Raw genomic sequence first — 22,608 nt, forward strand, 5'->3', positions numbered from 1 at the left:
CCGGCCAGAGGGCTGGGCTCGGCCCCTCAGGACTGATGCCCGCCCCCACCCGCAGGACTGGCCTACCTCGGGGGGAAGGCTCCACGTAGTCCAGCACGGCCACCTTCTTCCCCAGCTGGGCGGCTAAGGACAAGGAGCAGGCAGGTGAGCACGCTGGGGACCAGTCCACCCGGGGGGACTCAGGGTGCCCAGGAGGCCTCTGGCCTCGGCCACACTGCCTAAGGGCAGGCTCCCGGACTCTCTCCCTGACCGCCCACCAGAGCAGTGCTGCCCAGCCCACCCCGCCACCCTGCTCCAGGGCAGGTCAGACCCAGGACACCACAGACAGGCCCCCGGCCCCCCTCACACCCCTATTTCCTGGACCCCATGGAGGGTCCCAGTCCATCTGCTCAGAGTTCCCAGCTGGGCATTGCTGCCTCTTCTCAGGAAAGCAAAGCGCAGGAGTCAGATGGCAGGTCAGCAAGGCCCCAAGACGGGGAGCAGGACCAGACCCCACACTGCAGCCCCGCCTGGAGCCCCCTCTGCCCCATGCCCTGCTCCCCAAGACCCCCCTCTGCTGTCTGCAGGTCTCCAAGCCGCAAGCCCTACATTCTGAGCCCAGGGACAACTGCAGGCTTCCCAGGGGCCCTGCTGGGGCCCAGCGCCGGCTAGCCCCAGGCCCCGGACTTGCGCCCCGAGGCCGCGAGCGTCTGACACTGCAGAACACGCTCGACTCGGGGCTGCGTCGACCAGAAGCAAGTGTGCGAGTCTTCATCGACAAGACCACTTCATTCAGCGGCGACCGACGGGACCCAGCACTGGGTTTAAAGGCTGTGGCCGAGGGGGCTCCTCAGACACAACCACACCCAGCTTCTGGGTCTGGCCAGGACAGGGCAACAGGCACCAGTTACCCTCCTGCTCAAAACCACTGAACACCCTGACACAATACGCACAATACTGGTGTCAAGAAGCAGAACAGGAGAAAACGAAGGGCAGCGGTCTCTGGGAGCAGGAGCGGGCGGATGTGAACCCCAGGAACAGGGGTCCCGAGGACCCAGCCCAGGAGGGGCTGCGCGTTCCCGAGGAGGTGCGGTGGAAGTGTTGCCCAGCCTCCCGGGGCGGTGGGTGGGCTCAGGAAGGTCGTGTCTCCGAGTAGTCAGGCTCGGACTGGGCCCCCGCACCAGGCCTGCCTAACAGACCTCATGCAGAAGATTCGAAAAGACCAGGCTGTCCCTACCTACATCTCAGGACACGCTCTGACACGTTTCTAGGAGTACAAAAAGACCCAGAACCCAGCAAACGAAAGTGAAAGAGTGTGAGTTGCTCCGTTGTGTCCGATCCTTTGTGACCCTGTGGACTGCAGCTCACCAGGCTCCTCTGTCCGTGGGATTCTCCAGGCAAGAAGACAGGAGCGGGTTGCCATACCCTCCTCCAGGGGATCTTCCCCACCCAGGGATCAAATCCAGGTCTCCTGCATTGCAGGCAGACTCTTTACCAAGTGAAGCCAGCAGGGTAGAGTCCAAAGTGTCTGGCGCTCTAACAAAAATTGCCAGGCACACAAAGGAGCAGAAAGATGCAGCCAGTCCACGAAGCTGCCTAGAACTGGCAGTGACGTCAGGATCAGCGGAAAAGCAAGCAGAGCGGGGGGCACAACCGCACTCCACGTGTGCGAAGAGCTAAGAAGCCGTGTGAAAGACAGAAAAAGGCGCCCACGTCAAACTGCAGAGATGACACCGCGCCAAGCAGCGGGAAAGCCACACCGGGGGGCTCTGTGCACACGTGCGGCCGACGCGCCTGGCTGGGCAGTGGAGATGGACACTGCGCTGTAAAGCAACTGTGCTCCAAGAAACGTGCTTTTAGGAACCGGCACCGAGTGGGGTTCACGGTGGAGCAGACACTGCAGGCGCCTTTATTCGGGAGCCTGCAGGCAGGAATGGAGACCGTCCACTATGCAGAGAGCCAGGCGCGCTTGGAGAGGAGCCGGGGCAGCTGACACACGCGGGACCAGCGTTGCCCACGCGGAGGAGCAACTGATGGCTGAACAGCGCCATGGGTCGATGAAAACTGTGACCCAGCGGTTTCCCCGCCCTTTTTGGAGCCCGGGGCCGGTTCTGTGGAAGACAACTCTGTGATGGATGGTGTTGGGGTGATCCGAGCCCATCACACTTCTGTGCACGTCATTTCTATTGCCGTGACATCGGCTCCACCTCAGGCGTGAGGGCCCAGAGGATGGGGAACCCTGATCCACAGACCCACAGGGCTCGACGAACTCCGGCACGAAGGGAATTCAGCATGCACCGGAATTGGCATGCTATCGCTAAACTGCTCAAAAGTAACGGAAAGAGAAAACCCTAAAAGCAAGCAGAGGAGAGAGACACACAGCAGAGAAACAAAGATACAGACGGCAGATTCTCATCAGAATGGATGCCGGGGCGCAGACAGGGCAGAGTCCGAGGTGCCTTGTGGGGCGACATGAGGGCGTGGGGTGAAGTCGTCGCCTCCGGGCAGGGGTACTTATGTCTCCTTATGTTCCCTTCTGGTGACGGTCTCCCAGTGGGGAAGAATCCACACGCGCCCTAGAGCCCATGCTGCACAAGCAAAGAAGCAACCGCAGTGAGAAGCCACCCAGCAAAGCGCAGCTCCGCTCCCGCAACCAGGGAAAGCCCGGGCAACAGAGACCGGCACAAACAGAAAGCAACAGGAGATACACTTGGCGGTCACGGCCGCACAACCCCGCGGGTGCAAAATGCACCGCGTCAGGCGGTTGAGACGAGTGATCTACACAGCGTGTGACTCACGCCTCAGCAAAGCAGACTGAAAGCACGAAACACTCGGGATAAAACGGACACAGACGTGGAAGACCTGCTCATCAAACGGGCGAAACGCCGCTGAAAGGCGAACCGTGCCTGGACGGGGGCACAGCGCTCGGCCCAGCTGCTCCACTCTCAGGCGGCCCTCCAGCAGACGCACAGCACACGTCCACACAGAGACACACACACACACAGTTGTTTCCAACAGCCCCAAACAGGAAACAACCCAGCCCATGGGCGAATGGAGCAGCCACAGGTGAGATGGACGCCGAGTCCACACAGCCGTGTGAGAAGGCGAGGCTCCGGATTCACGCAGCAACACGGACGATCTCCACATAACGGGGCCCGTGGGAGAGGCCCGGAAAGTGAGGATACTTGCAGCGCGAGTCCATTGAGACAAAATTTCATAAAATGCAGAGTGATCTACAGTGAGAGAAAGCGGGCCACCGGCTGCCTGGGGAGGGGGACCAGGCCCGCGGCAGAGAGCACGCATGCAGGGCACACCCTCAGCCCCCAGAGCTCCACTGCATTCCCGGAGGACCCGCCGCACCAGCCGCATGCGGGACACAGGGCACGCACCTTCCTTGGCGCAGGCCAGGCCGCCGGATCCGCCGCCGATCACCAGGAGGTCATAGCATTGCCGGCCTGCAGGGGTGAGGGGGGCGTCAGAAGGAAGGACCGGGACCAGCCAGGAGGCACCACCAGGGAGGGTGCCCACGTTCCAGGGCGGTCCCGCAGCCACATCCGGCCCTGTGACAGTCTGGGGTGAGCACGCGTCCCCCAGCACGCACTGACCCCCGCCACCCACATCAAGAAGGCAAGTGAGCTGCCCTGAGCTCAGCGTCACCCGATGTCCTGGCAGGAGCGGGCGGGAAAGCTTCTCTCGAGTCCACCTGTTGGGCCGTGCGGCTCGGCCGCTCCGAGTGCCCACAGAGCCTGGCGGGGCAGCGGCTCTGAAACGCTTCTGGGCCCCCAGGAGGCCGCTTGCAGCCCCCACCCCTGCCCCTGGAGGACTGGCTGCCCCGTCTTCTCCCCGTAGAAGGCCCTGTCTGCAGATGCTGCCACAGAAAGCAGCTCAGAGACAGCAGAACTGGGGTCTGCAAGGGAGGGCGGAGGGGGGTGTGCCCTCAGGGGCAGCCAGCTCTGAGCCAGGGACTCCCAGCACCGGGCCTCGGCCCGCCGCCCGGGGACAGAAATAAGATCAGCACAAGTCCGGGGGCTCTCTCCTCTCCCCTGCTCAGGGAGGCGGGGACCCGGAAGAGGTGCCTACCATCCATGGCCGGCCTGCCACGGTGCAGTGTCCGTGGGGTCTCCCTGGCCCGCAGAGCCCCTCCGCCAGCCCCACTCTCCCTGCTCACGTGAACAGATGGCGCCAGGACTGTGGGCTTATCTTCGATGGTCTGCTCTCCCCAGGGGGCACACCCAGCAGCCCCCTCCGCCTGATAAGTGGGGAGGAGGCAGGCCAATGGGCCTCTGTAGGCCCCACTGCGGGAAACAGCCTTTAAGACCTGTGGGCTCTGAGCAGCCTGTCTGCAAGGAAGGACCTCACTGGACCCCAGAGAGGGGCCGGCACCAGAGCCCCGGCTGGGCACGCACCCGTGCACCCCAGGGCGCCTCACAGCCTGGCCCCTCTGCTCGGCCTGCAAGCTCTGCCGCCCTGTGTCCTGAGCCCTCCCCCGCCAGGCTTTCCGCTCATCCCTGAACTGGGGCCTGCACAGGGCCAGCAGAGCCCCCAGGAGCAGCGCCCCGCGCCCCGCCTAACAAGCCGTGACCGTCTGGCCAGACCCCGGCGGCCTCCCCGGCCCCTCGCCCCAGGGCGCCAGCTACACACAGCCTGCAGGGCGCGGTGCCCCGCCCAGGGCGCCTTCTCCACTAGGGGGCCCGCCCAGGGCAGGGATGTGCCGGGAGAGGTCGGGGCGCGTGGTGCCCCCGAGGCCCCCTCTGGGGTGCCCCGCCCCGCCCCCGCTCGGGACCCTGGAGGCGCCCCGCGCCCCTGCTTGTGGCCGTGGGGGGCCCCTGCCGGGGGTGGGGGGGCCAGGACCCCCGGCCGTCCAGGGGCCCGCAGTGCCAGCGCCCGCCCCCAGGGCGCCCCAGCGCAGCGCGGAGCGCCCGCCGGCGCAGGGAAGGGCCCGCCCGGGTCCCGCACGTGCAGCGGTGCGGCAGGGCCGCGGGGGGCGCGGGGAGCCCCGGCCGGCGGCCACCGCCCCTGCGGAGCCGCGAGGCCACCCACCCCCGGCGCGGGCGGCCCCCCGCGCGGCCCCGGCCCGCGCCCGCTGACCTGCGGCGCCCCGCGCCCCGCCCGGCGCGCGGCCCCGGAAACGCGCGGCCGCTCCGCGCAGCGCCGCCATCGCCGCCCCGGGGGCCTCGGGCCGGGCTGCCCGCCGCGCTGCCTGCGCCGCCGACCGCGGACCCGAGGTGGGTGCGCGCGGCCGGGGCCGGAGTCGGGCCGCCCGCGGGGCCCGCGCGGGGCCGGAGCCACGGAGCGGGGGGCGTCTAGGACCCCAGGGAAGGATCCTCCCGGGACGCGGGCGCCCAGCTGGGCGGGGGCTCCGACCTGAGCTGGGGCTTGGACCTGGGGTCGGGGCTCTGGACCTGGGTGGGGGCTCCAACCTGGGGTGGGGCTTGGACCTGGGTGGGGGCTCTGGAGCTGGGTGGGGGCTCTGGAGCTGGGGTGGGGCGCTCCGACCTGGATGGGGGCTCCAAGCTGGGCTGGGGACGCTGACCTGGGTGGGGACTCTGGCCTGGGCTGGGGGCTCCAACCTGGGTAGGGCACCAACCTGGATGGGGGGCTCCAAGCTGGGCTGGGGACGCTGACCTGGGCTGGGGGCCTCTGACGTGGTGGCAGGAGGGACACCAGGCTGGTGGAGGGAAGGGAGCCCTGTTTCAGGAGAAGGTCCCCTTGGGCACCGGCCGGGGCGGGGGTGGGGGCGGGCCACCGCAGGGCTCTGGGACCCAGACTCCCAGGTGGGCGGTTTCTGGGAGAGTGTGGACCTGGGACCAGGCTGCAGAGTAGTCTGAGCGCCTCGGGGCCCCGGGGAGGGAGCACTCCGAGGCCCAGGCGAGGGCTCAGCCGTGCCCCCGTCCCACTGGCAGGCCTGGGGCCTCCTGGGCCTTCCGTTTTGTGAAACTGGGCAGCCTTCTCAGGAAGAAACCTGGGCCCCTTGGCCTGCTGCTGCCTTTGAGGTTTGACCAGCAGCTTCCTTTGGGCTTGTCGGGTCAGATAGACAATGGCGGACACTGGTAACGGCTTGGTACTGGACTGGCTCAGGGGCCGCCAGGCCTTGGAAAGGGAAAATGTGGGTGGGGTGTCGGGGCCCGAGGGAGTCAGAGGGGAGGCACAGGTCCCCGGGACCCCCACCCGAGGTTGCCCACTGGACCTGGCCTCCTGCCCTCCTGCAGAGCTGGGCAGTGTTGCTGGACGTGTCCCTTCTTGCGGAAGCTGTGAGCTTGTTGGGTGGACACCTTGGGGGGATGGGGCCTTGTAGGGAAGTGGCCCTAAGCCGTGACACACAGTCAGCTCTTTGTCCCAGTCTTTGCATGAGGCCTCGTGGCTGGGTCTGGCAGGGACCAAGTCTCCTCAGTGGGTGATCGGAGGCCGCAGTAACCCGGGGTTTTGAGCCCTGAGGGAGGTCAATTGAGAAGATTTTAAACATCGAGTTCTCAGGTCTCTAGATGGTGACGTGAGGCCACGGTGGCCATCTGCCGTGTGAGTGAGCGTTGTGGAGACATCAGGGTCGCGTGGCAAGGCCACTTCCATCTGGAGCAGAGCTCGGGAGATGTGGGTGCCCCCGTGGCTTGTGCGGTGGCCCACATCAAAGTTCCCACCACCGTGTCTCCCTGGGACACGCAGGGCTCTGTCAGACCGAGGAGGACACGGGCGGTGACAGGACTGAGTCCCAGGCCAGGAGGGAGGGAGGAAAATGGGAAAAACTGACGTTCCGAGCGTTGCACTGAATATTGAGTAAACGGGAAGGACTGAGGGTCCGGCGATGACGGAACGTGCAGGTGGTGGTAAAACCTCAAAGGCATCCGCTGGGCAGGACTGGACTCTGATGACCCACAAGGCGCGTTGTTTTCTCCTCTGAGACAGAGTTTCTCTCTGTGGGCACTTCCGTTTTTGATCAGTGGTGGTGAAGAGTATTCATGTTTACAGACTGGTTCTGGTCTCACTTTGTTGTTTGCTAAGTCGTGTCCGACTCCTTGCGACCCCACAGACCACAGTGCGCCTGGTCACGCTGTCCATGACCAAATCCTGGAGTTTGCTCAAACTCATGTCCACTGAGTCGGTGATGCCCTCCAACTATCTCATCCTCTGTCACAACACAGGAGTTGCGAGTTACCTTTTATTTGGGGTAAAATGAGGACCATAGCCTGGGAGACAGCATTTCAGGCCTCTCGGGAAGGCGCTCGAAAGAGGAAGGGGAAAGGTCAGTGTACATGTGATTTTGACGAAGGGGAGCGCTTGCAGTCAAGTCTGCGGAAGGTTGCTGGTACAAAGAGCAGCTGTTGCCCGGAAGGAATCTAGTGCTTTTCTAGATACAAGAAGGTGCAAACACTGGGCTCATAAAATCAGCTCCTGAGAATAACTGACTCTCTGAAGACCTGTCCTGCTGGTTTTTCCTGAGCACGGAGGGCCTCTTTTCCCTGAACTCCTTCAGGGTGTGCTGGAGGTCAGCAGCTGCAGGGGCACGTGACTTAACCCTTGTGGAAAGCAGCTGGCGAGTTTGTAACTGACCAGGATCTGTCTCCCTCTTTTTTTTTAACCTTTTACTTGGCCGTGCTGCGTCTCCACTGCTGCGCGGGCCTCCTCTAGTTGTGGCGAGCAGGGGCTACTCTCAGCTCTGGCGCGTGGGCCTCTCGTTGCAGAGTGCGGGCTCTAGGGCGCACAGGCTTGGTTGCTCCACGAAACACGGGGTCTTCCCGGGTCAGGGGCCACACCCGTGTCTCCTGCGTCGGCAGGCAGACCCTCCACCCTTGAGCCGCCAGGGGAGCCCTGTCTCCCCTTATTATTTTGCTTGAGGACAAAAATGACTCTCCTCCCTCAACAAAAGCATGTTCCACGTTCTCTGCGTGCTTTTCGCCTAAGAACACATCTCCGCTTCCCTGCCTCGTGGACAAAGTTGATTCCCTTTGCTCGGACTAGGAGTAGTTTTATTCTCACGTGTTGATTAAAGTTTGTAACCATTAGCAGCCTTTATTTTATAGAGAGAACGAGGAAGTAGACGACTGCAAAGTATCTGTGCTATCCCAGTATTCTGTGGCAGATGAGCAAATTTTGTGAAGATAGGTGCGCATAATCCGTAAGGTTGGAGGCGGAAATGGCAGCCCACTCCAGCGTTCTTGTCTAGAGAGTCCCATGGACAGAGGAGCCTGGCGGGCTACAGTCCATGGGGTCGCACAGAGTCGGACATGATGGATCTACCCACGTTTTCACCTTCAAATGTCTTTACCTCTTTGTTATATAAACATCAGAAGCCAAAGTAAAGAAACTTAAACTCACGCCTTCTTGATCATGAGTGTTTCAGCACTTCATCTTATGTGGAAATTATACAGACACGTGGTGACAGGGGAGTTTAGATGGAGGTTGTCTTGCTCAGGCTCCAGGAGCACAGGAGCAGGCCTCTGGCCGACCTCTGACCCTGCCTGGATCACAAGCACATCAGCCCCACAAGTCAGGTGGCACTTAGATAAGAAAGGGACCGGGCCAGCCCCAGGCCCCTGAGCCTCAGCCAGCCCCCTGAGGCCTAAGGAATCTTACGACTCCCAAGGCGAGTCAGACAGCACCGTGAAAGTCAAACCGCAACTGCAGCCTTTTTGTGCACAAACCGACGGTGCTGTCGGTCTGCTGCCTGGGATTGTGAGCGGGAGCCCCCAGAGCTGCAATTTGGAGTCTCGCCTGTGCGGTGGACACACCGCCCAGGACCCTTCCCCTCTGGGACCGCAGACTGCTGTGACGTGGGACTTCCCCATGCTGTTCAAGTCTGGGTGTGGAAGCTGGCTCAGGACTTCCGCACGCTGTTCAAGTCGGGGTGTGGATGCCGGCTCAGGACTTCCCCACGCTGTTCAAGTCGGGGTGTAGAAGCTGGCTCAGGACTTCTTCCCCATGCTGTTCAAGTCGGGGTGTGGATGCCGGCTCAGGACTTCCCCACGCTGTTCAAGTCGGGGTGTGGATGCCGGCTCAGGACTTCCCCACGCTGTTCAAGTCGGGGTGTGGAAGCTGGCTCAGGACTTCCGCACGCTGTTCAAGTCGGGGTGTAGAAGCTGGCTCAGGACTTCTTCCCCACGCTGTTCAAGTCGGGGTGTGGATGCTGGCTCAGGACTTCCCCACGCTGTTCAAGTCGGGGTGTGGATGCCGGCTCAGTCTGGTGGTGTGTGCACTATTACTTCTCTCTTGCTTCTTTTCTCCTACTGACTGTATTTGGGAATTTCTAAAACTTGTCTCATCTATTCACTTTTGGCCGAGCTGGGCCTTGTTGCTGTGGCTTCCCCGGTGGCGGCGAGCAGGCGCTGCTCTCCAGCTGAGGCGCGCAGGTTGCTCGCTGCGGAGGTTCCCCGGCTGCAGAGCGTGGTTGTAGCCGCACACACAGGGCTAGCTGCTCCGTGGCCTGTGAAGTCTTCCCGCACGAGGGACCAAGCCTGTGTCCCCTGCGTTTGCAGGCAGATTCCTGACCGCCGGGCCATGAGGGAAGTCCCTGGATACTGAGATTAAGTTGGATAATCTTCTGTTAAAAAGTGAGATTGCTTGTTTGTGTGTAAGGAGTGCTTTCTCTTTTTGACAAATGCCTCAAACCTAAAATGAAAGGAAAACTTTTGGCAAAACAACGGGGTATCTATTGTTTAACTTAACTTGGTAGAACTCTTAAGGTTTCAAATTACCAAAAAGAATCTGGGAACGGTTTTTAGTCAGACTGGAACACAGTCATTATGGAAAGAGAGCTTATCTGAATGGTGACGGGAGGACGTCCTCGGTGGCCCAGTGGCTAAGACTGCACTCCCAGTGGGGGGGCCCGGGTTTGACCCCTGGTCGGGGAGCTGGATCCCAGACGCTGCAACGAAGACCTGGTGCAGCCAAGTACGTAAGTGAATATTAAGAGAGAGAATAGTGACTGGATTTGATTAAAATCAAGTTTATAATCTTAACTTGCTGGGGTCCGGCCCTGGTGGATCCAGGGTGATTCGAAGGGGAGACGGAGTAGGCGAGGAAAAACTTATTTATTTAGAAATATAAAAAGAGGTTAGGAAGAAATAGTGTAGTAGGAAAATTTAGTGGAGAAAAGAGGCTGGATAACTTGGGTTACGTGGAGAACTAAGCAAACCTCGAGACAAGAGGTTCGCACCGTCTACGTTAGGCCACCAGCGCCCGTTTGAATAACGGAGGGTGCCCCGCCTTGGGCTCCCTCTTGTGTGGGTCTTGGAAGCCGGGGCAAGTAAGTAGACATGGCAAGCCTCCACGCCCCAGATGGGAATTCAGCCTGAGAAGGAGAGAGAGAACGAGAGAGAGAGATTTGACACGGGGGGAACCAGTCTTTCAGTGACTGGCCCGTCCTCTATTGTCCGGAAAGGCCTTTTACACTTTTGGTTGTACATAGAGATCAATGGATAATACAAAATTGTGCAGCGTCAGCAGCCCTGACTCCTATCGAGACCAGGCTTTCTCTCTGCATACCCAGCTGTATACACAAGTCTTAGGTGATTTACATCACCTTCTGGCCAGAGGGCCAAGTAACATTTTATGGCCCTTTTCTGATAAGGGTCTGTCAACCAGAAAACCTTAAAAGTGTTGTTCTTCCCAAAGTCTGGTGCCACTCTCAGAAAGCACTAAATAAAGTTACATTGTTACACAGCAAGGACACAGCAATTCATAACAATGAAAGAGGAGTACAGTGATTTATAACAAAGAGAAAAGTAATTAACTCAAAAGTCTAGTGTTGCTAACATCAAAACTACTGTATTCCTATTTCTGCATCCCGTTTACATTGATTAATATCCTCCCAGGTGCCTAAAAGATAAAGGATATGGAGGCCTGGCAGCAAACATTAACTCAACAAACTCTTCACCAAACTAATTCTTAACTCTAAAAGGCCCTGTATCTTTAAGATGTTTTAAGCTTCGTGCCTCTCGGGTTGGGGGGCTGTAAACAGTCACAAGTTTTAAAAGTCTCCAACTGTCAGGCAAGTTAGAGAGCCCTCAGACATCCTTTCATATGCAGGAGACTGTTAACTGGAGCTCTGAGTTAACTCTTTCCAGAGAAAGGTGGTCGGGGATAGCCGCTGGTAATGGCACCCCACTCCAGCACTCTTGCCTGGCAAATCCCATGGACGGAGGAGCCTGGTGGGCTGCCGTCCATGGGGTCGCGAAGAGTCGGACACGACTGAGCGGCTTCACTTTCACTTTTCATTTTCATGCACTGGAGAAGGAAATGGCAACCCACTCCAGTGTTCTTGCCTGGAGAATCCCAGGGGCGGCAGAGCCTGGTGGGCTGCCATCTATGGGGTCGCATAGAGTCGGACACGACTGAAGCGACTCAGCAGCAGCAGCAGCAGTGTCAGAAGAGTATAGTATAGCAGACAGTAAACAGATTGTGGATTCGGGGCAGATGCTCAGACAGAGGACCCCTTGAGACCTGACTCGCCTTGCCCATCAGGTGTCTCCACATGACCTTGTCATGGGTGGGATCTCCCGTGCTGGCCCCTGGCAGAATGTCCAATCGGTACGATACTAGCTTATTTGACTAGTCAGCCAAGGAGACTTACGTGTGTTGCAACGTATGTCATGCTGACAACTCTAAAGATACACCTATTTGATGAGATGAATACTTACTAAGCTGGTTTTATTTAGCAAAGATTGACCCAAGTACACGAGCTAGAAAAACAGTTGAGTCGGTGCTTGCATCTTTGGGAGTTTTAGGAAGGTTTACTTTACGTAAGTGTCTGTTCCTCTGGAAGCCAGTCAGGATAGAGTCCCAGGAAGGCATCACAGAACTCTGGTCATACCATCTGGAGGTGGGGAATGAGCGTAGGCATAAAAATTTGTGCCTAGCTATGCTTCAGTCATGAACAGTTACATAAAACCCACTAGCCTAGGTAAGCGTTGCTCCCTGTCTCTGCTCAGCTTGGGGTCGACACCCGTGCGCTGTGACACCTGAAAGCCCCTCTGGACCCTGATGTATCATCTCAGGGAGGCATAGACTAAATGCTTCCAATTCACTGTTCTTCCTTTTCAACATCAGCTGGTTGCTCCTGGGGGATCCCTGAGTCCCTGGAGAGGCACCAGGGGGCCCAAGGTTTCAGGGACTGGTGGAATTGAGGGGCTGGGGAGAAGGGCCAAGGAGGCAGGGACTGGGGGAGGAGGGCAGGCGGAGGCTACATGCTCTTGTGCTGACCCGGAGGAAGTGAAGTGGGCGGGGCCAGCCGGGCGGCTCCTGCCTTGGGGCTGCAGGGACCCCCCCCCCCCCACCAAGGATCGGCAGAGCTGTCCTCCCTGTCGTCTGCGGGGCAGACAGGAGACGAGGCCACAGCCCCTGGGCCTCTGTGTCCCACGCCGTGCCCCACGCCACCCCAGAGCACAGGCCCCTGGCCCAGGCACATCCCTAGTTCGGGCAGCCGCCCGGTTCCCCCTTCCTGAGGACTCTCCCTCCTGCCCCCCATGCCCCGCCCCCACGCTCTCAGGCCTGCCTTTAGCGGGGAGGCGGGGGCGGCCTGTGTGACTCCTGGCAAGGACCCACCTACCCCCGACACGTCGCCCTAGCACCGCGGGACTGAAGAGCCTGTGGGCCCGCCGGCTGGGGCCCTGGCTGGCATCTCCATCAGCCCCTTGGGGGTTTATCACCGGCATCTCCATCAGCCCCTTGGGGGTTTATCAGGAGGAGGGTAGGTGGCAATCCCAGGTATGGGGTTGCAAGGAGACCACTTAAGAACGGGCTTATAATAAGGAAGCTTTGGGGGTGGGCTGTTGCTGCTGTTGTGAGAGAGGGCCCCCCAGTTTTATGCTCCATCTCTAGGGCTCGGGGAACACACTCCGGGCCTGCGGAGGAAGCGCGGGACCCGCGGCCTTCCCCTCCTCCCAGAGGGCCTGAGTGTGCGCCTCCAGGGTGGGTGGGGCGGGCGCTCAGTCGCCCAGGCTCAGGGGGCAGGCACGCAGATGGGGAGCTGGGCTGGTTTTTCTGGATTCTGCTTCCCAGTGCGGGGGCCGTGTTCCTTTTTTTTTTGTGGGGACAGAGAGGACTAGAAACAGGGTTGCTTGTTTTCTTGGTTTTCCACCGTTTCTGATGAAGTGAGACAGGCGTAAGTTGAAATTCACCGCTCTAAGCACGTGCAGGCATACAGTTGGGTGGCATCGAGCGCCCACGTGGCTGTTTAGCTGTTCCACGGTCTTCAGAACTCCCACGCCGCCCCAGGCAGAAGCCCTGCCCCTTTCAGCAGTGACTCCCCGCGGCCCCCAGCCCCTGGCAGCCTGTTCTCCACGCTGTCTCTGTGAGACTGGCCCTGGTGCGCGTTCCACCCGGGTATGATCATTCAGAATTGATCCTCACGCCTCCGGCTCATCCACGAGCGTGACGTCCCCCCGGTCCCTCCGTGACGCCGCCGGCGTCCACATGTCCCTCCCAGTGGGACGGGGTCGGGGCTGCAGGCATCTGAGTGTGACTGAGGGGTACCCCAGTGTGCGGAGAGGCCACACCGCCTCTGGCCGTGGTCCGTGTTCCCTCGTGGCCGCTGCGCCTCACGCTGTCCTGAGCGTGGGAGGACAGGTGTGGGTTCAAGCCGCTGCTCTCGGGCGCCCCGCGTCCGCTCCCAGAGGTGGGATTGCTGGGCCATACGGGCACTCTGTGTACATCTTTCTGAGGAACCGCTAACTGTTCTCCACAGCAGCTGCTCCGTCTTGGGTTCCCACCAGCCGAGCTTGAGTCTCCGATTTCCCCACGGCCCCGCCAGCACGGGGCGGGGCATCCGAGCGGGGCTGAAGCGGTGCCTGCGGCGCTGGTCGGACTTCCGAGTGACGCGCTTCCTGGTCACTGGTGTGTCTTCTTCGGGGAACTGTCTGTCCGTGTTCTCCGTCTCGTTCCTAACTGGCTCGTTTCTGAGTTCTGGGAATTCTCACGTGCACTCAGGATTTTAAACCCTCCTCAGATAGGTGGTCTGCAAGTGTTTCCTCCGCGCCTGGGCTGCCCTTCGCCCTCTCGAGGGCGCGCTCTGGCGCGCAGCGCTTCCGTGTTGGTGCAGCCCTGTTTTCCTCTGCCGCCTGTGCTTCTGGAGTCGCATTTGAGAAGCAGAAGTGAAGCCGCTCAGTCGTGCCCGGCCCCTTGTGACCCCATGGACTGTAGCCTACCAGGATCCTCAGTCCATGGGATTCTCCAGGCAAGAGTACTGGAGGGGGTTGCCATTTCCTTCTCCAGGGGATCTTCCCAACCCAGGGATCGAACCCCGGTCTCCTGCACTGCAGGCAGACGCTTTACCGTCTGAGCCACCAGGGAAGCCCAGAACCCACAGCCAAATTCAAGGTCATGAAGAGTTAATCCTGTGTTTTCTATGAGTTTTAGGGCTTTATTTCTTAAAATTAGGTTCTGGACGCGAGTGGAACACACGGAAGCAGGGGGATGCGCGTGGGACACGCAAAGCCGCTTGGCCACCAGCCCTCGCCTCCGGCTGGCGGCTCCTTTGTCGTCCTCTCAGGGCAGCGGGGCCCCTCACCCTCCCGGGGCCCAGAGCCACGCAAGGCGGTGGGAACCTCAGGCCACTGCCGGGGGAACTGAGCGACCTCACTGTGGCCTTTCCAAAGGGCAGAGCTGTGGGCGCTCTGGTACTGGGACCCCCAGCACAAGGGGCCCCCCGGGTTGTGTCTCCCCGAGGAGAGGTCCGCCCGGCCCTTGCCTGGAGGGCTGCCTCCCAGCACGTCTGCCTGGTTCAGTCAGCGGCTCTGTTATTGGTTCCCGGCACCGCAGGAAGCTCCCGGCAGACCTGGGCCGTCAGGTGGTTGAGTCCTCACCCAATTTTTATACAGTTCAGGCACTGTGGGAATTACAAGTTATCTTTCACAATTCCAGGTCCACCAAGGACTTTGGCATTTAAATGGAATATTACTTTTTATTTTTTTTATATTTATGTGTAACATTGATTAGTTTTTTTTCATCAACCCAGAGAATCCATCAAAGTGGCCCAGCCTCTCTCCACTGCTGCTGAACACAGTTGTGATAAAGTCACACGGGTGTGTGGTTGGGGGACCTAAGCTGGCAGAACGGAGCCAGTGGGCAGTGCCGGCCACTTCAGGCCACGCGCCGCCATTGCATTCTGTCACCTGTCCAGGAAGTGCGGTCGGCCCCACTCCACCACACCCCCAGATTCCCCACACCTGCCTCCTGCCCCATGGGGCACATGCTGGCCTGGCCTGCAGGCAGTACTGCAGGGACCAGGGAGACCGTCCGTGGCGTCCAGGGCTGGGGGGACATTCCAGGCAACGTCTCGCTGCCTGTCTGCTCTCCCCTGAGGGCAGGGCTGGCCTGTGGCAGGCCCCCATGCCAGGACTCTGGTCCCTCCCACGCTATGGATTAACTGTCTGTATGCAGGAGAAAGCCACACAAGCTGGGTCTGCTTTGCAGCGGAGCTCGGAGGAGGGGCGTGGGGCGTGGCTGTGAGGGAGGCGGGTCAGGTGGGCCCTGACCTGCTGACCACGTGCTCAGGCTCGGGTGCCTGGTGTAAACAGGCCGTGCATGCAAGACCACTGGAAAGTCTGGGGTGCATGCTCCCCTGTCCCTCCCTGCCCTGCCTGCCGAGACCCTCCCCTGTCCCTCCCTGCCCTGCCTGCTGAGACCCTCGCTGTGGCCCAGGCTGCTGCAGTCCTGAGCTATCCAGGGAGGGGCAGTCACCCCTCCAGGACACGCAGCCCGCCTGCTCTCCCACGTGCCTTTCCCAGCAGGCGCTTCTGGAGGAGCCGGTCCTGTGCGGCCCCTCCCTGTGCGTGGCCCACGAGTGACCACAGCCCTGCTGGAAGCTTCCCACGCTTTCCCACTTCAAGGCCTCTGCCCTGTGCCGGCTCAGCCTGGCTCTGTCTCAGGGGCCCCGGGCCCCTCCTCTGACTGGGGACCCCTGCTACCCGCCCAAAGGGTCGCCTGCCAGGGGGAGGGCCGATCTCCTGCTCATCGTGGTGCAGGCGGGCGGCAGGGTGGGCGGCAGGGTAGGCAGCCTCCTCACGGGACAGGCTGCCCTTCTGTGGAACAGCCGGCTTGGGGCTGCCTGTGTCCGTCCCCGGAAGCTCACCGGCCACACGAGCTCCTGGGCTCTCCCCAGTGTGTGCCCCAGGGGGTTGTGAGTGCGGTTGGCCACCCCTGTGGGGATTGTCCAGCCTCGGGCCAGCCGTGCCCAGGGCTGCCAGAGACCCCATCTCTCCACCCAGGGCAGAGTCCCTGGGGACGTGGTTTGCAGGTGTCCCCGGCCGTCTCACCTGGGTCTGGCCACCGGGCATGGGGCTGACCTCTCGAACCTCCTGGGTGGGTCAGCCAGGCGGGCAGGTCACTAACTTCGTGGTGACCACGTGCTCCCACGGGTCCTGCGGGCGGCGGGGCCCAGCAGAGCCCGGAAGCCCCGCCCCCGCCCGCCCCCCGCAGATGCTGGAGGCCCCGCCCTGAAGCCCCGCCCCCCTGCCCGCAGATGCTGGAGGCCCCGCCCCTGCTGCTGGCCGCTGGCGCCGTAGGCCTGGCCCTGCTCGCGCTGCGGTGGCTGGCCCCACCGGACCTGCGGCTCTTCGGCTGGGCCTTTATCGGCTGGAACGAGTTCATCGTGAACCCCGTCCGCAACCTCCTCATGGGCAGCAGCAAGGAGCAACGCATCCTGCAGCACGTGCTTCAGCACGCGGAGGCCGGGGACCCGCAGAGCGTGGTGGCCGCCATCGACAGCTACAGCTCGGAGAAGGAGTGGGCCATGCACGTGGGCGAGAAGAAAGGTGGGTGGCGGGGCGGCTCGGGCGCGGGCCCCGCGGGAGGACCGCTGTAGGGGAAGCCCCGCCCCCACTCTCGGAGGTGCCGCCAGGGAGCGCCGGCCAGTGCTGCGGGGGGACGGGGAACAGAAGAGTGCTTGTATGGTTCTCTCGCTCGCAGCCGCCAGGCAGAGCCGGGTGCTCCCCGGGGCGGGCCGTGGGTCCCTGGGTGTCCCGGCTGGCCCTGGGGTGCATGGAGACCCTTGGACTGCGTCCTGCGCGGGCGCCAGGCCCCGCCCCGCCCCCGGGGCCGCTTCCCGACCTTTGGACTCCAGCCGGTATGCGTGGCACCCCTGGAGTCAGGGCAGCCAGCGGCCCAGCAGCCTTGAACCTTCCGACCGTGTCCAGCTCGAGGGAGCGGGGCAGGCTCTCGGTGCAGCCCGGGGCCGGAGTGGGGTGGGGCTTCCGCAGAGGGCCGCTCTGGGCGGGGCCAGGCTGGGGGCAGCCGGGAATGCTGGGAGGGGAGGACCGGCGTGAGCAGAAGCACAGAGGCCTGCGGGCGGGAGCTCGGGCTGAGCGCGGGGCGGGGTGGCAGCGGGGGGGCGGGGCGGGACGGGGCGGGAGGAGGGGGCGGGGCGGGAAGAGGGGGCGGGGCGGGAGGAGGGGGCGGGAGGAGGGGCGGGGTGAGGGGGGGCGTGGTGAGGGGGGCGTGGTGAGGCGGGGCGGGGTGAGGGGGGCGGGGTGAGGGGGGCGGGGTGAGGGGGGGCGGGGTGAGGGGGGGCGGGGTGAGGGGGGGCGGGGTGAGGGGGGGCGGGGTGAGGGGGGCGGGGTGAGGGGGGGCGGGGTGAGGGGGGGCGGGGTGAGGGGGGGCGGGGTGAGGGGGGGCGGGGTGAGGGGGGGCGGGGTGAGGGGGGGCGGGGTGAGGGGGGGCGGGTGGAGAGCTCCCTGCTCACCTCCCCCGCCCTCTCCGCAGGCGAGATCGTGGACACTGTGCTGAGGGAGCAGCGGCCATCCGTGCTGCTGGAGCTGGGCGCCTACTGCGGCTACTCGGCGGTGCGAATGGCCCGCCTGCTGCTGCCGGGCGCCCGGCTGCTCACCATCGAACTCAACCCCGACTATGCCGCCATCACCCAGCGGATGGTGGAGTTTGCAGGCCTACAGGACAAGGTGTGGTGCTGTCCCTGAGGTGGTGGACGGATGTGGGCACAGGCTCCGGGGGCCAGGAGGGCTGGGGTCATACCCCAGCGGCTCCAGGCCATGCTCACCCACCTGGCTGGCAGCCCCGTCTGCAGGGCGTGAGACTCCCAGAGGTGGGGCAGAGCAGGGCCATCTCCCGGAACCCCCAGGCTCACTGGGCGGGGTCTGCTGCTCCAGGTGACTGTTATCCTTGGAGCATCCCAGGACATCATCCCCCAGCTGAAGGAGAAGTATGACGTGGACACACTGGACATGGTCTTCATCGACCACTGGAAGGACCGCTACCTGCCGGACACGCTTCTGCTGGAGGTGAGCCTGTGTCTGCTGCCCAGGTCGGGCCCTGCAGAGGGCGGCTGGGGAGCCGTGGGCTGGCCTGTGCGCAGTCGGGACACGGGCGTGGGGGCCTGGGCTGGGGCGGGTGGGCCTCAGGGAGCACCGCTGGGTGGCCTGCATCTGTGGAGAGCAGCAGATGCCACCCTTGGAAGTGGGCGTGTCAGTTGCTCAGTCGTGTCCGGCTGTGACCTACGGACTGTACTCACCAGGCTCCTCTGTCCATGAGATTCTCCAGGGGGATCTTCCTGACCTAGGGATTGAACCTGGCTTTCCTGCACTGCGGCTGGGTTCTTTACCACCCGAGCCCCCAGGGAAGGCCTGCTGCCCTTGCCAACTAGGAACCTAACAGTTTTCTCAGAACCACTTGTTCACGGCTGGTCGTTATCTCAGGAGAAGGGAAGGCGTGTTCTGCAGCTGGCCCTGCCTTGGCCTGGCCACACCGCCTCGGTCGGGCCAGGGGCTGGCAGGGCAGGTGGCCTTCGTCCACATCACTCAGGGCTCTCCACGGGCTGCTTGGTGTTCTTACAGCAGGGCGGCCGGAGATGAAGGAGCGGGAGGCCTGGCACCCTCGTGACCTGAAGCTGCACCCGGGGCGGAAGGAGAGGGTTCGGGAACAGGGGACCCCACTCTGGTCCTCTGAGTGCCGGCACGCGGCCTTGGTCAGACACTCCAGGGCTCCGTCCCCGGGCAGGCGGCCAGCCTTTGCATCACCTCCTCCGAGGCTGACCTGTGGGTTCAGTGGCCCACGTGCTGAGCCCCAGCTCACCTTGAGTGTTTGCTCCCGGGGTTGGGCAGGCTGGGCCGCTGCAGCAGTCCTTCCTCATCAGTATCACGGGGAAGTTCCTTTTTTAAGAGAAATGCTCCTCGATTCAGAGGCCCACTTGTTTCAGACTCTGGCTCATGGGTTGTCCCAACTTCACTGACCTCACAGCTGTGTTTTCCACTCCGGCCTCAGGGCCCAGGGATGGGAGGGAGGCAGCCGCTACCAGGAAGATTCAAGGCTGCGCCCACTGCAGTGTCCCCTGTGTTCCTAAGTCACCACGGGGTGCCCGTCCATCCCTGGGGTCTCACTGGCAACTTAAGACACTCCTGGGGCCCCCTGCTTGACTTGGCCTTCCTTTTGGGGGATTTTTTTTTCCACTTTAATAATCATTAGAGAAAACTGATCTAACACAGCAGCTAGGCTGTCCCTTCACCCCTTCCCCAGGGAAACATTTCCTTTCGCTTTTTGAAGCAACCTAAGCAGGGCTTCCCTGGTGTCTCAGATGGTAAAGGGTCTGCCTGCAACGTGGGAGACCTGGATTCCGTCCCTGGGTTGGGAAGTTGCCCCGGAGGAGGGCACGGCAACCCTTTCCAGTTTCTTGCCTGGAGAATCCCATGGACAGAGGAGCCCAGCGGGCTATAGTCCATGGGGTTGCAGAAAGTCAGCCACGACTGAGCAAGTTTCACACACACCAAGCAGCTTCTCCTCTGGCTTAGAGGGACTGGGGATGAGGTCGGGGGGCATGGAAGTGCAGCTGCCCGTCCGTCTGTAGAGCCAGGCCTGACATGCTGGCCGACTGCCCAGGCGCTGGTGGAGACTGGGGTGCCTCAGGGTAGACTGAGGGGCAGGCTTGTGGGTGTGGAGGTCTGCCTCCCCGCCCTGCAGGGTCCCCCTGGTCGGGCCCTACTGAGCCTCCAGCGGCCAATGCCAGTGGCCCCTGCATGGGTCACCAGGCATCTCGGTGACCCGGGGGAGCCCATGTTCCTCGGTCACCCGCTGGCCGCAGTCTGGTTCCCGCCGTCCGCACTCTCACGCCCCCCAGCGCGCAGTGAGCCCCTTCTGTGTGCCACGCGATGTCCTCATGCCTGCTCAGCCCTTCCTTGCAGTGGCCGCTGCCGGGGAGGGGCTGGGGCGGGGCCGCCCCCGGCCAGGCCGCCCCCATGCCCTCCAGCCGTGCGTCTGTCCCCGCAGGAGTGCGGCCTGCTGCGGAAGGGGACAGTGCTGCTGGCCGACAACGTCATCTTCCCTGGGGCGCCCGACTTTCTGGAGTACGTGCGCGGGAGCAGCCGCTTCGAGTGCTCGCACTTCAGCTCGTACCTGGAGTACTCCAAGGTGGTGGACGGCTTGGAGAAGGTCGTCTACAGGGGCCCGAGCGCCCCCGCGCGGCCCTGAGCCCTGCTCGGGGTCCCCGCCACGCCTGGCCCTGGAGGGCGAGGCGGCCCCAGCGCTGGTCTTCCCTCAGGGCAGCAGCCCCACGGCAGCCCCCTGCAGCTCCAGGCTGTCCCGCTGGCCTGCCCCGAGCACGACCAGCTCCCCTTCCAGAGTCGGGGCAGGCCATCTAAAGGCGGCTGCCTGCGAAGACCAGCTAGGCGAGCAGTGGCTGAGTGCCGCGTGTCCACACACGCACACGCACACACGTGCACAGTGACACACGCACGCACAGGGTCACACGCACACAGGTGCACAGTGTCAGTCACACACTGTCTCACACACCCTCTCCCCCTCCCTCCTCCCCTCTGCCCCTCCCCCTTCCCCGCCCCCTCCCCCCTCCTTCCCTCTCCCCCCTCCCTCTCTCTCCCTGCCTCTCTTCTCCCCCCCCCTCCTCTCCCTGCCTCCCCCTCTCTCCCCCCTCTCTCTCTCCCCGCCTCCCTCTCCCTCCCTCTCTCCAATCAGCACGCTGGGCGGGCCGCACCCGCGCCGCCTGCACCTGCGCCCTGCCGTCACCAGGTGGCAGCAGTGCCTCAGTGATCACCACCGACCCCCCTGCCCCCAAAACACCCCACTTCCTTTCGCCTCCTTTTAAGAATGAAATGCAACTTTTCTACAATCAGCCACTACCAATCTCACAGAGGAACACCCTGTTTAGAATACTGAGGTAGAAACTGAGGACCTGATTCTTTAGGTGAGAGAGGACCCGAGTCTCCCCCCACGCCCCAGCTTCGCACCAGACACCCACCGCTCCCCTGAGCCGTTGCAGACCAGCCGCCCGGCTCAGCCCCACAGGGATGTCTGCGGGCTGGGCCGAGCCCCTCTGGGATCCTGGGCGGCCCGCAGGCCACTCTAAGCAAGCAGTGCTGGGTCAGGTGCGGAATGCCGAGCACCTGGCCTTGGGCCTGGTGTGGCTCTGGGTGCACCACGTTCCCATCCTGTTCAGCCTGGTCTGGGGTGAGACAGCACCGTTGGAACAGCTGAGGTGCTTCTGTGACGACCCGGCTGCTTGTGATGATGTGACCGGCCGGCACCCACTCACATCCACAGGCCCCCCCAGCCCCAGTGCTGGCCTTCCAGCCCCAAGGCCCTCAAGCGGCCGGCTGGACCTCCAGCCACCTCGGAGGTTCTCCTGGGTCCCTCACCCCGAGATCACCCCTTCTAGCCTAGCCCACCTGTGCCCAAGACCAGCCACAGACCTCGGGGCCCCACTAACCACCCAGGATCGACCCTATGCCTGTGTGTGTAGAAAGGGGCCACGTGGGAGGCACATCCCAGGGGCTTGGATGCAGTGGCCCACCCAGCAGACGACAGGGGAGGGGCTTGTGGAGACAGACACGGGAAGTTCCTTTGTTGCTGGTTATAATTTTTAATTTTTCTTACAAAAATTTAGATGTTTACCAATATTGTCTTAGTTTGGTTTTGTTATTGATGTTTTTTATCAGTGTTTCTCTGGTTTTTAAGTCACAAACAGCAGGCACTCAACAGCGGTCCTCCACTGCTGCCAAAGGCCAGTCCCAGAGGCGCTACTCGAGGGCCACAGTGCCCAGGGAGGGGCTCCCGGCGCTGCAGGCAGCAGGCAGGGCACGCACAGCCAGCCCCTGCTCGCTGCCTCCAGGGTCTCTGGGACTGTCCCCCGGCACCACCCCCGCTCAGGGCCCAGGGAAGCCCCTACAGCCTTGGGGCCAGACTCCCTGCTGAGCCCCTTCCTCGCCCGTCCGTGCTCCTCGGGGGGGGGGGGGGCCCGCTGGCCCCAGAGCAACGCCGGGCACCCTGGCCTGGGTCTCCCAGGCGCACGCCGCACACAGCACCATGTCAGGAAGCTGACTCGCCTGGGAGTTAGGAGCAGGGAGCCAGGGCTGGAGGGAGGGTGCCGCCCACCCTGCCGCCAGAGGGCTCCCAGCTCCGCAGCAGGCTCTGCACGGGCGCCCAGAGGCCCCTTCCTGTGGTCTCTTCAGAGGTCAGACCCTAAGAGCAAACGGCCAGGCCCAGGCCCTGTGGGCGGAAAAGGGACGCCTGAGCAAGCCTGATGATGGTCGCTGAGGGAAGGTGGGTCTTGGGGGGCCCTGCGCTGGGGTGTTGGAAGGTTTGGAGGATCAGCCTGCTCTCGCCCTGTGACCAGGTTCCGATGGCCCAGGCCCCTACCCTCCCCCGACCTGAGCTTCCCTCCGCGAAGCTCGGGTGGCCCTGCGG

General features: G+C 62.7%; 3 protein-coding genes across 25 annotated transcripts in view; 1 reads left to right on the forward strand and 2 right to left on the reverse strand.

Annotated features, from left to right (window-relative positions):
• TXNRD2 (thioredoxin reductase 2) overlaps positions 1 to 5,201 on the reverse strand; it is a 27,651-nt gene extending 22,450 nt beyond the window's left edge. For 2 of the 8 annotated variants that reach the window (XM_069558501.1, XM_069558499.1), the window contains exons 1-3: positions 3,637 to 5,077; positions 3,369 to 3,434; positions 67 to 123 (exon numbers count right to left, since the gene is read on the reverse strand). Coding sequence is in view for 4 of the 8 variants with exons in the window: in XM_069558496.1 (XP_069414597.1) it covers positions 67 to 123; positions 3,369 to 3,434; positions 5,068 to 5,137 (193 nt within the window). In the remaining 4 variants the exon portion in view is untranslated. Of the gene's footprint in view, positions 1 to 66; positions 3,213 to 3,368; positions 3,435 to 3,636 lie in introns of all 8 variants that reach the window. The other 6 variants (XM_069558496.1, XM_069558494.1, XM_069558500.1 and 3 more) reach the window with 6 other exon arrangements.
• On the forward strand, positions 4,688 to 21,819 carry COMT (catechol-O-methyltransferase). 2 transcript variants are annotated; one of them, XM_069558515.1, is made up of 6 exons: positions 4,951 to 5,204; positions 13,655 to 13,803; positions 16,430 to 16,721; positions 17,668 to 17,861; positions 18,069 to 18,200; positions 20,179 to 21,819. In XM_069558515.1, exons 3-6 carry the CDS (start codon positions 16,430 to 16,432, stop codon positions 20,377 to 20,379), a joined length of 819 nt encoding a protein of 272 aa, XP_069414616.1. In that variant the 5' UTR covers positions 4,951 to 5,204; positions 13,655 to 13,803; the 3' UTR covers positions 20,380 to 21,819. The 2 variants fall into 2 exon arrangements, with proteins under 2 accessions (XP_069414615.1, XP_069414616.1); XM_069558514.1 differs by lacking the exon at positions 13,655 to 13,803 and having other exon boundaries at positions 4,688 to 5,204.
• The window catches only part of ARVCF (ARVCF delta catenin family member), a 30,836-nt gene continuing 29,992 nt past the window's right edge, over positions 21,765 to 22,608 (reverse strand). For all 15 annotated transcript variants that reach the window (XM_069558482.1, XM_069558478.1, XM_069558488.1 and 12 more), the window contains one exon: positions 21,765 to 22,410. In XM_069558482.1, the coding sequence (XP_069414583.1) occupies positions 22,384 to 22,410 (27 nt within the window). In that variant the 3' untranslated portion in view covers positions 21,765 to 22,383. The remainder of the gene's footprint in view (positions 22,411 to 22,608) is intronic.

This window comes from Ovis canadensis, chromosome 17 (genome assembly GCF_042477335.2).
Source record: "Ovis canadensis isolate MfBH-ARS-UI-01 breed Bighorn chromosome 17, ARS-UI_OviCan_v2, whole genome shotgun sequence".
NCBI lineage: Eukaryota > Metazoa > Chordata > Mammalia > Artiodactyla > Bovidae > Ovis > Ovis canadensis.